Source organism: Dendropsophus ebraccatus, chromosome 9 (assembly GCF_027789765.1).
Source record: "Dendropsophus ebraccatus isolate aDenEbr1 chromosome 9, aDenEbr1.pat, whole genome shotgun sequence".
NCBI classification, from domain to species: domain Eukaryota; kingdom Metazoa; phylum Chordata; class Amphibia; order Anura; family Hylidae; genus Dendropsophus; species Dendropsophus ebraccatus.
This window is the reverse complement of record NC_091462.1, coordinates 115319550-115332971: the sequence shown is the minus strand read 5'-3', so window position 1 is coordinate 115332971 and position 13422 is coordinate 115319550. Positions and strand designations below refer to the sequence as shown.

At 42.4% G+C, this 13422-nt stretch overlaps 2 protein-coding genes across 2 annotated transcripts in view; both read left to right on the top strand.

Moving 5' to 3' along the window:
- LOC138801622 (up-regulator of cell proliferation-like) overlaps window positions 1-5727 on the top strand; it is a 25005-nt gene extending 19278 nt beyond the window's left edge. Inside the window, exon 3 of the mRNA XM_069984636.1 lies at window positions 929-5727. Within this exon, the coding sequence (XP_069840737.1) occupies window positions 929-4833 (3905 nt within the window). The 3' untranslated portion in view covers window positions 4834-5727. The remainder of the gene's footprint in view (window positions 1-928) is intronic.
- LOC138801874 (uncharacterized) lies at window positions 5116-13422 on the top strand. Its single transcript, XM_069984973.1, has 3 exons — window positions 5116-5579; window positions 8267-8775; window positions 12368-13422. The coding sequence occupies exons 1-3, from the start codon at window positions 5116-5118 to the stop codon at window positions 13420-13422; spliced, it is 2028 nt and encodes a 675-aa protein (XP_069841074.1).

Genomic DNA, 13422 nt, shown 5'->3' with positions numbered 1-13422 from the left:
GATACTAATTGGTGAGTGAGGATGGGGCGTCCTCAGGTTTAGTGCTTAGGACAGCAGCTGGTAATACTGCCCTGTATACATGTACTGTATAGATGGAGTAGGGGGTTCTGTATACATGTACTGTATAGATGGAGTAGGGGGTCCTGTATATACATGTACTGTATAGATGGAGTAGGGAGCCCTGTATACATGTATTGTATAGATGGAGTAGGGGGTCCTGTATACATGTACTGTATAGATGGAGTAGGGGACCCTGTATACATGTACTGTATAGATGGAGTAGGGGGCCTACCAGTTATTACTGTGGATGTTGTGAGGCAGCTGCCCTAGCAACCATTGCTCCCTGTGAAAATGAAATTAGTAATCCTATTGGTTGCTAAGGCTCCCAACTGCCGTTTCTCCTGGGCAGCTGCAGCTAATTATGTCACCTGTGTGTGCAGTGTGGAGATTTTCCCATTCATCTCTATGGGGCGCTTTTCTGCATCCCCCTCCCCTCCTGTACATCTGGCAAGGACGGGACCTTCGCTCTAACCTTCCCGGGCACCCAATGTATCTTTGTGCCAAATTTGGGGTCAAACGGTTCAGGCGTTTGGAAGTCTATATGGGACAGACAGACTTTCATTTTTATGATATAGATAGTCTTGTACATAGGGGGCAGTGTTGAAGTAGTTATTTTCATGTACATAGAGGGCAGACACAGGGATGCTAGGAGGAATTACACCCCTGAGCACTTCATGGGCTTGGAAACACCTCTTTAATACTTTGCATCAAAGGATAAAAGCATTTTTCTACATTCTGGAAGCACTGACAGAGATATGACAGGTGCCATGTGTCTCCTTGACCTAACAGCTATCTAACAGTGTCAGCAATTTGGAACGTGAATTGCAGCCAACAGATTCATTTTAGCTATACATTTTTATCTCCACAGATAAACCCAGCAAATTTCAGGAACTGGTGGAAAAGCTGGACGTGAAAACGCACATGACTACAAAGCTTTCTTTGAGAGATGTTCTAAGTATTGAACAAGAGAACACCAATGTTCAACCGCAAGGTTTTAAGGACATCATGTGGTATTTTTTGAGGAAGCTCATGGTTTTAAACCAAACCGCACGAAATATTCAACTGCTAAAGGACAATTCTAATCAGGAACCACATGATGAAGATGACGAGGACTATGGAGATGTGTTTGATGACTCTGTCGAACAACATCGCTCATGTCCCATCAACCCGCTGGATGTTATTTGTGTTCTCCTTAACTGTTCAGATAGCTTTCTTCAGCAAGAAATTATAACTAAAATGTCCATGTGCCAGTTTGCTGTTCCCCTGCTGCTTCCTCCCGGTGATGGTTCGGATTTCACCTTCATGCTTTGGGCAATGAGAGACATTGTGAAGAAATGGAGACCTGAGTCTCTAGCAGACAGTAAGGGGTTCAGAGAAGACAATGTGGTGAATATTGAGATGCCGATCTTCTCCTTCGTCAGACTGGGGCCAAATAAATTATCTAAATCTAAAGTACTAAATCAGGTTCTTAACCCAGCTCAACAGCAGCATGACTTCTTCATACATGACAACATGGAGGGAGGGAACATAGAGAGGAAGATATCTGATGGGCTGGTGGAAATGTCCTGGTACTTTCCTTCTAATAGCTCTGATGTTTATCCTGAGCCCATTGCTGTGGCCAACCTACGAGGAGACCTAGAGTCCAACTGGGAACAGTTCACATTTCTCACTCGCATCTCATCGGCCATCTTTATATTTATTGAGAGTTTATCTGAGCTACAATTTAGAATATTATCATCCTGCAATCCCAACAACACCAAGTTTTATTTCGTTATCACTCCAGGTAAAGACAAAGCTGTGGACCCAGAGACAAAAAAACACCTGATAAACCTATTGCCAAGGTTAAAAGCTAATAAAAAGCACATTATACCAAAGGGGAGCAATGTCAATGATGCTGAATTTGTGAAACGGTTACAGATGACCATTAGAAGTTTTGTCAGTGCAGACACCCCAACTTTATCTCTAGAAAGCCTAAGGAACCACAGATCTGACCTCAATATTGATGTTGATGAGAACTTTCCAGAATGTCAGAAAGCAAGAGCATATGCCTGTAATATTACTTTAGCCATCAAAGATGTGAAAGAATATAAAAAGGAGACACTAAAACTTCAAGGGGAACTTTGGAAACAATTGTCTAAAGTGGAAAAAGAACTATGTAGAATGACAAAGCAAGGAGGAAAAGACACGCAAACGTATCAGTATGAATTGACCCAGCAACGGATCTCCCTGCATAGGGAGCAGAACCAACACGACTTACCGAATGGCATCATGTTATTTATCAATGCTATCACCCATTTGTCGAAAACAGAGAGACGCTATTTTTTAAAGTGGATGAAATTTGAACTTGATTTAACTGCTCGAAAAAATTTAGCAAAATTACAGGTGGAATATAAGGAAAAATCAAAATCCAATAATTCAGATGAGCTTAAAAAGATAGACCAGCAAATAGCGGATAGTTCCTTAGGGATAGAACATTTCCTGCGTGAGTTGGGGCAGTTTTACGAAGCTGAATGCTCCATGATAAAAGAAGGAATCATTCCGGAACACAGAAAACAGTTTGGTGCCCTTCCAGGAATAGCTGCAGACTTACTTATCGATGGCTTCCCACTAGAGCTGATTGATGGCGATGCATCTAACATCCCCATGAAGTGGATTACTGACATCCTCAATGAGCTAAATGATAAACTTGGTCTAAAGTGCAGGAAGAGACTGAAAGTGATAACTGTACTGGGAGTGCAGAGTACGGGGAAGTCCACGCTCCTGAACACCATGTTTGGTCTACAGTTCCCGGTGGCCAGTGGGCGATGCACACGAGGAGCCTTCATGACTCTTATTAAAGTGAAGGAGAACATCCAGGAGGAGATTGGCTGTGAATTTATTTTGGTGATTGATACTGAAGGGTTGAAAGCTCCTGAATTGTCTTCCCTCGATGATAGTTATGAACATGACAATGAGTTGGCCACATTAGTGATTGGGTTGAGTGATATCACCATAGTCAATATGGCCATGGAGAACACCACCGAGATGAAAGATATATTACAGATTGTGGTCCATGCATTTCTAAGAATGAAAGAAGTTGGAAAGAGACCCAATTGTCAGTTTGTCCATCAGAATGTGAGTGATGTGTCCGCCCATGACAACAACATGAGGGACAGGAAGAAACTTCTAGAACAATTAGATGAAATGACAAAACTTGCAGCAGAAATGGAAAACAGAAGAGGAATCACAACTTTTACAGAAGTCATGGACTACGATGTTGACAAACATAACTGGTACATTCCTGGGCTGTGGCATGGAGTTCCACCAATGGCTCCAGTAAATACTGGTTATAGTGAAAATGTCTATAAGCTAAAGCAGTTTCTTCTTGATTTCATAAAATCCCAAAAAAGACCTTCCAGCATCGATGGATTTATCACTTGGCTTGAAAGTTTGTGGAGAGCTGTAAAACATGAGAAATTCATCTTCAGTTTCATGAACAGTCTGGTGGCTGATGCTTATAATAATTTGTCCGTGAATTTCTCTAATTGGGAATGGGAATTCCAAAAGAAAGTCTTCAACTGGATCATCAGCGCAGAAAACAAAATTAAGAATCAATCAGTTGAGAGCCTGGATAGACACACTGTGTCCGAGTACAAGGAGGAACTTCAACAGCTGCTGATTCTAGAGGAAAATAACATGCTGGAACATCTGGAAAAGTATTTCGAGGACAGGTCAGAAAATGGTAATCTTATAGAAAGATATCGGGAGGATTTTAAACAAAGTGTGAAATTCTTAAAAAATGAACTTGAAAGAAACGCCCTTGGCAAGTGCAACGAGACAATTTCTATCCAAAAAGGGAAATTTGAGATTCAGAAAGTCCAGAAAAGGTATCAGCAACTGATAGAAGAAAAGATCTCTAAACTCCTGGAGAAGGGTAAAATGAAGAACCTGCAAATAAGCGATCAAGAAAAACAAAGGGAGTTTGAAACCATGTGGAAGACAACGCTATCACAGTTACAGATAGGGACATTGCAACGGAGAAATGTCAGTAAGATGATGTTGCACCAGGTAAAGAGTGACCTAAAAAGAAGAGGGCCCGTCATAAATGAGACATTAATTCACTTAAATAGTTTTGAACCTTATGCAAACCAAGGCTTTGTCATGAATGATGCCCACGTTGACCCGTCTCTTGTTTCAGATTTTAAAAGCATCTTTGGGTTTAGAAATGAACCCTATGACAAGGTGAGAGATCTTGCCAACTCCCTAATAGAGATGTGTAACAAATATGTAAAGGAGAAGATAAGTACCTCTGAAGACTACGATGATGCCTACTGCCAGGAGCTACTACACATGATTAACACACAGCTTCACAGTAAGACCAAAAAGCTTCACTTCTCACCAGAGTTTGAATTGGATATCAAGCTTTCTATCTTCGCGAAGGCATCACAAAGTTTTCAGAAGATGCACGACACCTTTATTCAAAAGAACGACCCTGCAACATGTCTAGAGAACCTGAAACCTCAGTATTTGTCAACGTTTCTGAATATACTTAGGGAAAAGGACGAATGTTGGAATAGAGCCAGACAGTTTTGTGAGGAATGCCTAAAACCGGCCATTACTGAATACACATTCAAACATCTGGGAGAGAAGATGGTGGACGACATTTTAAATGGTGTCGATAATAGGATGTTCAGCAGCAGGACCTTTTTTCAGTGTAACCTATTAACAGTTTTACTGGAGGAAATGTCTTTTCAGAAATACGTACAATACATCCATTCATATGAGTCATATTAAAAAAAGTGGATACTAAATTATATTACGGAAAAATACCAATTTACCGAATTACTAGAGACCTTATATGAAAATATTCTTTCTTCCATTTGTGTAAAAACCCTGAATGTTCTTCAAGATAAAACTTGTCTTCAAAGTAAAAATGTTTCATTATTTTTGAGAAACGTTTGCAAGGAGTTGAGCAGAGAATTTGTGATTTCAGAGCTGAAAGTCAAAGTCATCACCTTCCATAACACCGCGAAGGTGGAGCAGTTTTCCTCCAAGATTCAGGATTTACTCGGAGAAATGAAAGATGAAATACTATCGGAGCTGATGTCTATGAGTGTCGACTCTGTACTCTCCAGGGTCGCTATGAAACCTCAAGATGAATTGTTCAGGAAGGTGATTGGATGTGGACATCAGTGTCCGTTCTGCAAAGTCCCCTGTGAGGCCGGAGGGGCTGATCACAAGGACCACTTTGCATCTTTTCATAGATCCAGAGGGCTTGGACAATATCGGTGGCTTAAAGATGAAAAACTGGTCCTGGACATATGCAGCACAGGTGTTGTATCTGATGCTAGATTTCAAAATTCAGACACAGATGGTAAATGGCATCCATACAAAGAGTATCGCACTTACTACCCAGACTGGTCCATCCAACCCGACCCCAGCATCCAGTCCTCAGATTACTGGAAATATATTTTTGCCCAATTTAATGAAAAGTTTGCGGAAGAATATAAAGCCAAACCAGCGGACCTGCCCGATGACTGGTACCAAATCACACAACTCCAGGCACTCGAGAGTCTACAGAAGATTTTCAATGTGCATTGACTTGGTAACATGATGGAATCTTACGGTGCTATTTCATGCACCAATAGCGAGCTGGTAAAAGGGGGGGGGGGGCTGCAGTGGGTCCTTTAGTAATAGTAATAGTGACTTTAGGTGTTGACTTTCTCAGTAAATTTCCACAATTATTATTATTATATATTTTTTAATAAAATCTACAAAATCAATCTCTTTAGCTTCACTTAATACAATAATAAAATATTCTTTCTATACCACAATGTTATATCACATATATGTTCTATATATGAAACAAATTATAATGATAATAACCTCTGATCACTTTGCACTTTGATTGTTGTGTGCTTAATGTAATGTATATTTTTTTTAAATATTTAGAATGATGGGAAGCTGAGGGCATAAACCTACGGCCTATGGTCACGAAGACTTCCCAGGCTGTAATTCAGGTGCATGCTGGGATTTGTGATTTAGTCCTCTGCAGCATCCTGCACTGACCAATAAAAATATGTTATAGCTGCCATAACTGTTTTTTTACATGTAATTAAAATAATTTGACAATTTATATAAAAACGGACAAGATGTTCTTACTATGTCCCTTTTATCATTGGTTTCTGTATCTGTGTCTTTTCTAATGGCCGCCTACAGCCAATGGCGCCTACTAGGGAAATCCTGGAGATAATCACTTGTTATATTTTCTGACACTGAGATGTTTTGCTCCTTGTACCTTTTATCTGCACGTTTTATCTTGGAAAATAAATATAAATGACTTGTAACCCTTGTGTTCTCTCTTCCTTATTTTTATATGTCTTATCTATTGTGACTCTATTGTGGTTTTAGTTTTTCACCTACAGGGCTGTATGGGGCGTCATTTTTTGCGCCATGATCTCTAGTTTTTATTAATACCATATTTGTGTAGATCCAATGTTTTGATCACTTTTTATAATCTTTTTTTATATAATGTAACAAAAATAAGTAATCACAGCGCTTTTTTCTCTCTTTTTGTTTACACTTTTTGTTTGCCATACAGGATGAAAATTGTTATATTTTAATAGATCGGACAATTACACACGCTACGGTATATAACTTGTTTATTTATTTCTTTTTATATGTTATTTATATTATGGGATAGGGGATGATTTTAATCTTTATTGGGGGAGGAGCTTTATTTTTTTTTTTTTTTACAACATTTTGGCTTTTTTTTTTTTAACACTTTTTAAGTCCCCTTGGGGGACTTTTACATGCAATCATTAGTTTGCATACACTATTCAATGCTATGCCTTAAACATAGCATTGATCAGTGTTATCGGCGCTCTGCTCATTAAGCCTGCCTGTGGCAGACTCAATGAGTAGAGCGTCGATCGGACCGCACGGAGGAAGGTAAGAGATCTTTGGCGGTCCGGCACAGCGATCAGGACCCCCGCAGTCACACTTCAGGGGCCCTGATCGATAAGTGACAGGAGCTGCTCCTGTCACTTACATTTAAACACTGCGATCACACCGTGAATGGGTCATTGACAGGCTGCAGCACGATCGCTGCAGCCAGTCATTAATGGTGAGGGCCCCCACCTGCTATGAAGCTGCATAGCAGATTAGACACCCAGGGCCCAGGGTCGTCTGATGACAGGCGGCCAGGGTATACATGTATGCCCTTGGTCGCCTAGGGGTTAATGATGGCCGTGTTCAACGCCCTTTTGGATGTGGCTATTTTTACAGGACCATTGCATTTTATTTAAAATATAGTGAAAGGACAGCCCCCCAAAAAATCTGTATGTGAATGGCTGCCAATAAATGTTCTGAACATTACTTTAAGGGCTGCTGTGAATGTTAGGATTGCGAATCAATGGTTGTTGTTTCCATAGACTTCAATGGCAATCATTGAAGATTGAAAATAACAGCCATTATTTTACTAAAAAAACAATGTGTGAACGCTGTATACACTCCGGCCGGGATTCCATGCAGCCGCACAGAAAACTGCCGTGTCTATTTTGTGCGGCCTCTATTCATTGAACAGCGGACGCATGAAAGAGACTGTGCAGACAATGTAAAGTACTGATTTCACCTTTTTGCTTTGGGCAATGAGAGACTTTATGAAGAAATGAAAACCTCAGGGGTTCTGTCAGGAAGGGGGGTCTGGGAAGACAGGTGCAGCCCTAGGACTGACACCCACCCCGGCTGTCCTTGCCTATTTGTCTCGTCAGCCCTTATGGGCAGAGGACAATTGGGCCACGTTCCCTAACCTGATCCAAGTGAAAACACAGAACAGAGACAAGACGTACACACAAAAAGGGGTAGTCAGAGGTCCAAGTAAGTAACAGCCGGTCAAACAAAGCACCAAATAGAGATAATTGGGGTACAAGCCAAAGTCGGGTAATCAGAAGTATAAGTCAGAATAAATTGCTAGGTAACTAGGCTCTATCGCAGGCAGGGAACTAAGGACAGAGGAGGGTTATATAGAGCCCGGAGTCCCAGCCCCAAAACTGATTGGAGCTGAGACTCCAGCTCCACAACAAATACAGTGATTTGACTGGCGATGTCAGCCGTCAGTTACTGTCTCTTTAATTCAATTTACCTAAGCCGTTCTGCTGGGGGCAGTGAAGCCCCAGCCGTGGCAATAACCTAGGATGCTGTCGGCGCACTCCTAACAACCATCCAGGCAGGTGGTCAGGGATGCCGTCGGGATCTCCATCAGCCTGGCAGCGCGCTGCGGCAAAGCCAGGAGCCGAGTGCGCGGTCAGGCTTCTAACAGCTTCAGAGAAGACAATGTGGTGAATATTGAGATGCCGATCTTCTCCTTCGTCAGACTGGGGCCAAATAAATTATCTAAATCTAAAGTACTAAACCAGGTCCTTAACCCAGCTCAACAACATCATGACTTCTTCATACATGACAACATGGAGGGAGGGAACATTGAGAGGAAGATATCTGATGGGCTGGTGGAAATGTCCTGGTACTTTCCTTGTGGGAAATCTGATGTCTTCTCAGAGCCCATTGCTGTGGCCAATCTACGAGGAGACCTGGAGACCAACTGGGAACAGTTCACATTTCTCACTCGCATCTCATCGGCCATCTTTATATTCATTGAGAGTATGTGTGAGAGACAACTCCGATTACTATCATCCTGCAATCCCAATGACACCAAGTTTTATTTCATTGTAACTCCAGGTAAGGACAAGACTGTGGACCCAGAGACAAAAAAACAGCAATGTCAATGATGCTGAATTTGTGAGCTGAGCTGATTGATCTGATTGATTGATCTAGAGCTGATTGATGGTGATGCATCTAACATCCACATGAAGTGGATTACTGACATCCTAAAGTTGACAGCTGCATCTAAGTACTTGCTGTAGCCCTTCCCTGGTGGTCACGGAGGGGTGATCTCTGTATCCTCACCCAGCTGGGAACTGCGCATTGCCTTGGATCTATGCAGTATAACTATACTCCATAGATCTAGTAGTAATAATAGAAGTCCACCAGGGGGAATAACCCTAACCCCAGGGGAATAACCCTAACCCCAGGGGGAATAACCCTAACCCCAGGGGGAATAACCCTAACCCCAGGGGGGAATAACCCTAACCCCAGAGGGGAATAACCCTAACCCCAGGGGGGGAATAACCCTAACCCCAGAGGGGAATAACCCTAACCCAGGGGGGGAATAACCCTAACCCCAGGGAGGGAATAACCCTAACCCCAGAGGGGAATAACCCTAACCCCAGAGGGGAATAACCTTAACCCCAGGGGGGGGAATAACCCTAACCCAGGGGGGGAATAACCCTAACCCCAGGGAGGGAATAACCCTAACCCCAGAGGGGAATAACCCTAACCCCAGGGGGGGAATAACCCTAACCCCAGGGGGGGAATAACCCTAACCCCAGGGAGGGGAATAACCCTAACCCCAGGGGGGGGAATAACCCTAACCCCAGGGGGGGGAATAACCCTAACCCCAGGGGGGAATAACCCTAACCCCAGGGGGGGGAATAACCCTAACCCCAGGGGGGGGAATGACCCTAACCCCAGGGGGGAATAACCCTAACCCCAGGGGGGAATAACCCTAACACCAGGGGGGGGGAATAACCCTAACCCCAGGGGGGGGGAATAACCCTAACACCAGGGGGGGGAATAACCCTAACCCCAGGGGGGAATAACCCTAACCCCAGGGGGGAATAACCCTAACCCCAGGGGGGAATAACCCTAACCCCAGGGGGGCCTCTAGTATATGTGAAAAAAAATGTTCATGTATTAATACAAAGCCCCCTGCCCTAATAAAAGTCAGAATCACCCCTCTTTCCCCATTTTATAAATAAAAATAAATAAATATTGTATCGCCGCGTGCGTAATCGCCCGAACTATTAAGTAATCACGTTCCTGATCTCGCACGGTAAACGGTGTAAGCGCAAAAAAAATCCCAAAGTGCAAATTGCACATTTTTGGTCGCATCAAATCTCGAAAAATTGTAATAAAAAGCGATCAAAAAGTCGTATATGCGCAATCAAGGTACCGATAGAAAGATCACATCATGGCGCAAAAACTGACACCTGACACAGCCCCATAGACCAAAGGATAAAAGCTCTATAAGCCTGGGAATGGAGCGATTTTAAAGGAGCACACATTTTTTTTTAAAAGGTTTTAATTTTTCAAAAGCCATCACACAAAATAAAGGTTATACAAGTTACACATTGTTGTAATCATAACAAATTGAGGAACATATATAACAAGTCTGTTTTACCCTAGGGGGAACATTGTAAAAACAAAAAAAAAAAATCTGCCACTGCAAAGTACAATTAGTGGCACAAAAATAAGGGCTCATCTGTGTCTCTAGGTGGAAAAATGCAGGCGCTATGGCCTTATATACACAAGGAGGAAAAAACGAAATCGCAAAAATGAAAACAGGCTGTGTCCCCTAAGGGTTAAAGTGTCACTGTCGTTAAAATTTTTATTGCAGAAATCAATAGTCCAGGCGATTTTAAGAAACTTTGTAATTTGGTTTATTAGCCGGAAAATGATTTTTTATCATGAGAAAGCAGTTTGAAGCTCTCCCCCCTGTCTTAATGGTTTTCCTATGGAGAGAGAAAGCAAAAGCAGCAAAACAGGACAACAAAGAGTTAATTTACATCCCCATCATGGGCTCTCTCCTCTGACAGTCAGCACTGACCTCTCTGACCTCTAATTAGGGCTCTGAATAGCTCCCCCGCTGAGCAATCCTTTGTTCTCGGCTCTCAGCTGCCGCTAATCTCGCTCCTTCCCCCTCCCCCCCCCCCCTCTTCATAGACCAGACAGGATCCGACTGATGAAAAAACTGTCGAGATTTCCTGATTCTGAGGAGTGGATGACAGAAAGGAGAGGAGGGGGGAGGGGCTGGGAAAAGGCTTTTTACATGTAGATAATGGCAGATTTGGCTAATAAACCCAATTACAAAGTTTCTTAAAATCGCCTGGACTATTGATTTCTGCAAAAAAAATAAAAATAAATTTAAAGACAGTGACACTTTAACCCTTTAAGGACATGGCCCATTTTCGTTTTTACGTTTTCGGTTTTTCCTCCTTGTGTTTAAAAGGTCATAGCACTTGCATTTTTCCACCTAGAAACCCACATGAGCCCTTATTTTTTGCGTCACTAATTGTACTTTGCAATTACAGGCTGAATTTTTGCATAAAGTACACTGCGAAACCAGAAAAAAATTCAAAGTGTGGTGAAATTGAAAAAAAAAACGCATTTCTTTTATTTGGGGGAAATGTGTTTTTACGCCATTCGCCCTGGGGTAAAACTGACTTGTTATGCATGTTCCTCAAGTTGCTACGATTAAAACGATATATAACATGCATAACTTATATTGTATCTGATGGCCTGTAAAAAATTCAAACCGTTGTTAACCAATATACGTTCCTTAAAAATCGCTCCATTCCCAGGCTTATAGCGCTTTTATCCTTTGGTCTATGGGGCTGTGTGAGGTGTCATTTTTTGCGCCATGATGTGATCTTTCTATCGGTACCTTGATTGCCCATATACGACTTTTTGATCGCTTTATATTACATTTTTTCTGGATTTGATGCGACCAAAAATGCGCAATTTTGCACTTTGGGATTTTTTTGCGCTGACGCGGTTTACCGTACGAGATCAGGAATGTGATTAATTAATAGTTCGGGCCATTACGCACGCGGCGATAGCAAACATGTTTGTTTATTTATTTATTTGTTTACTTTTATTTAAAACCTGGGAAAAGGGGGGTGATTCAGACTTTTATTAGGGGAGGGGATTTTTACTATTAACAACACTTTTTTTTTTTTTTTTTACACATATACTAGAAGCCCCCCTAGGGGACTTCTAGTATATACACTTGGATCTCTCATTGAGATCTCTGCAGCATAGATATGCTGCAGAGATCCATGAGATCGGCACTCGTTTGCTTTCGGCTGCTGCAGCCGAAAACAAACGAGTGCCGAGCCGAGGACGGCGCCATCTTGGACGCGTCCCCGGCCGGCATCAGTAACGGAGATCGCTCCTCCGGGACAAGGTCCCGGAGGAGCGATCTCCCCCACTAGACCCCAGGGAAACGTTGCCTCCGGTAATCGGAGGCAGCTGTCAACTTTGACAGCTGCCTCCGATTAGCTAATTAGCGGGCACGGCGATCAGACCGTGCCCGCTAATAGCAGCGGTCCCGGGCTACTCGCGGCACCCGGGATCGCGGCACTTCAAAGCGGGGCCGCGTTGAAGAGCAAGTGAGGACATATGACGTACGCATACGTCCTATGTCCTTAAGAGGTTAAGGAAAAGGACGAATGTTGGAATAGAGCCAGACAGTTTTGTGAGGAATGCCTAAAACCGGCCATTACTGAATACACATTCAAACATCTGGGAGAGAAGATGGTGGACGACATTTTAAGTGGTGTCGATAATAGGATGTTCAGCAGCAGGACCTTTTTTCAGTGTAACCTATTAACAGTTTTACTGGAGGAAATGTCTTTTAAGAAATATGTACAATACATCCATTCTTATGAGTCATATTCAAAAAAGTGGATACTAAATTATATTACGGAAAAATACCAATTTACCGAATTACTAGAGACCTTATATGAAAATATTCTTTCTTCCATTTGTGTAAAAACCCTGAATGTTCTTCAAGATGAAACTTGTCTTCAAAGTAAAAATGTTTCATTATTTTTGAGAAACGTTTGCAAGGAGTTGAGCAGAGAATTGGTGATTTCAGAGCTGAAAGTCAAAGTCATCACCTTCCATAACACCGCGAAGGTGGAGCAGTTTTCCTCCAAGATTCAGGATTTACTGGGAGAAATGAAAGATGAAATACTATCGGAGCTGATGTCTATGAGTGTCGACTCTGTACTCTCCAGGGTCGCTATGAAACCACAAGACGAATTGTTCAGAAAGGTGATTGGATGTGGACATCAGTGTCCGTTCTGTAAAGTCCCCTGTGAGGCCGGAGGGGCTGATCACAAGGACCACTTTGCATCTGTTCATAGACCCCAAGGTATAGGACGATATAGATGGAATGAAGTAGACGTTTTAGTCACAGATATTTGTACCACAGCTGTTGTGTCTGCAACCTGTTTTAAAAATTCAGCCACAGATGGTAAATGGCATCCATACAAAGAGTATCGCACCTTATATCCAGACTGGGCCATCCAGCCCGACCCCAGCATCCAGTCCTCAGATTACTGGAAATACATTTTTGCCAAATTTAACGAAAAGTTTGCTGAAAAATATAAAGCCAAACCAGCGGACCTGCCCGATGACTGGTATCAAATCACTAAACTCCAAGCGCTTGAGAGTCTACAGAAGGTTTTCAATGTGCATTGA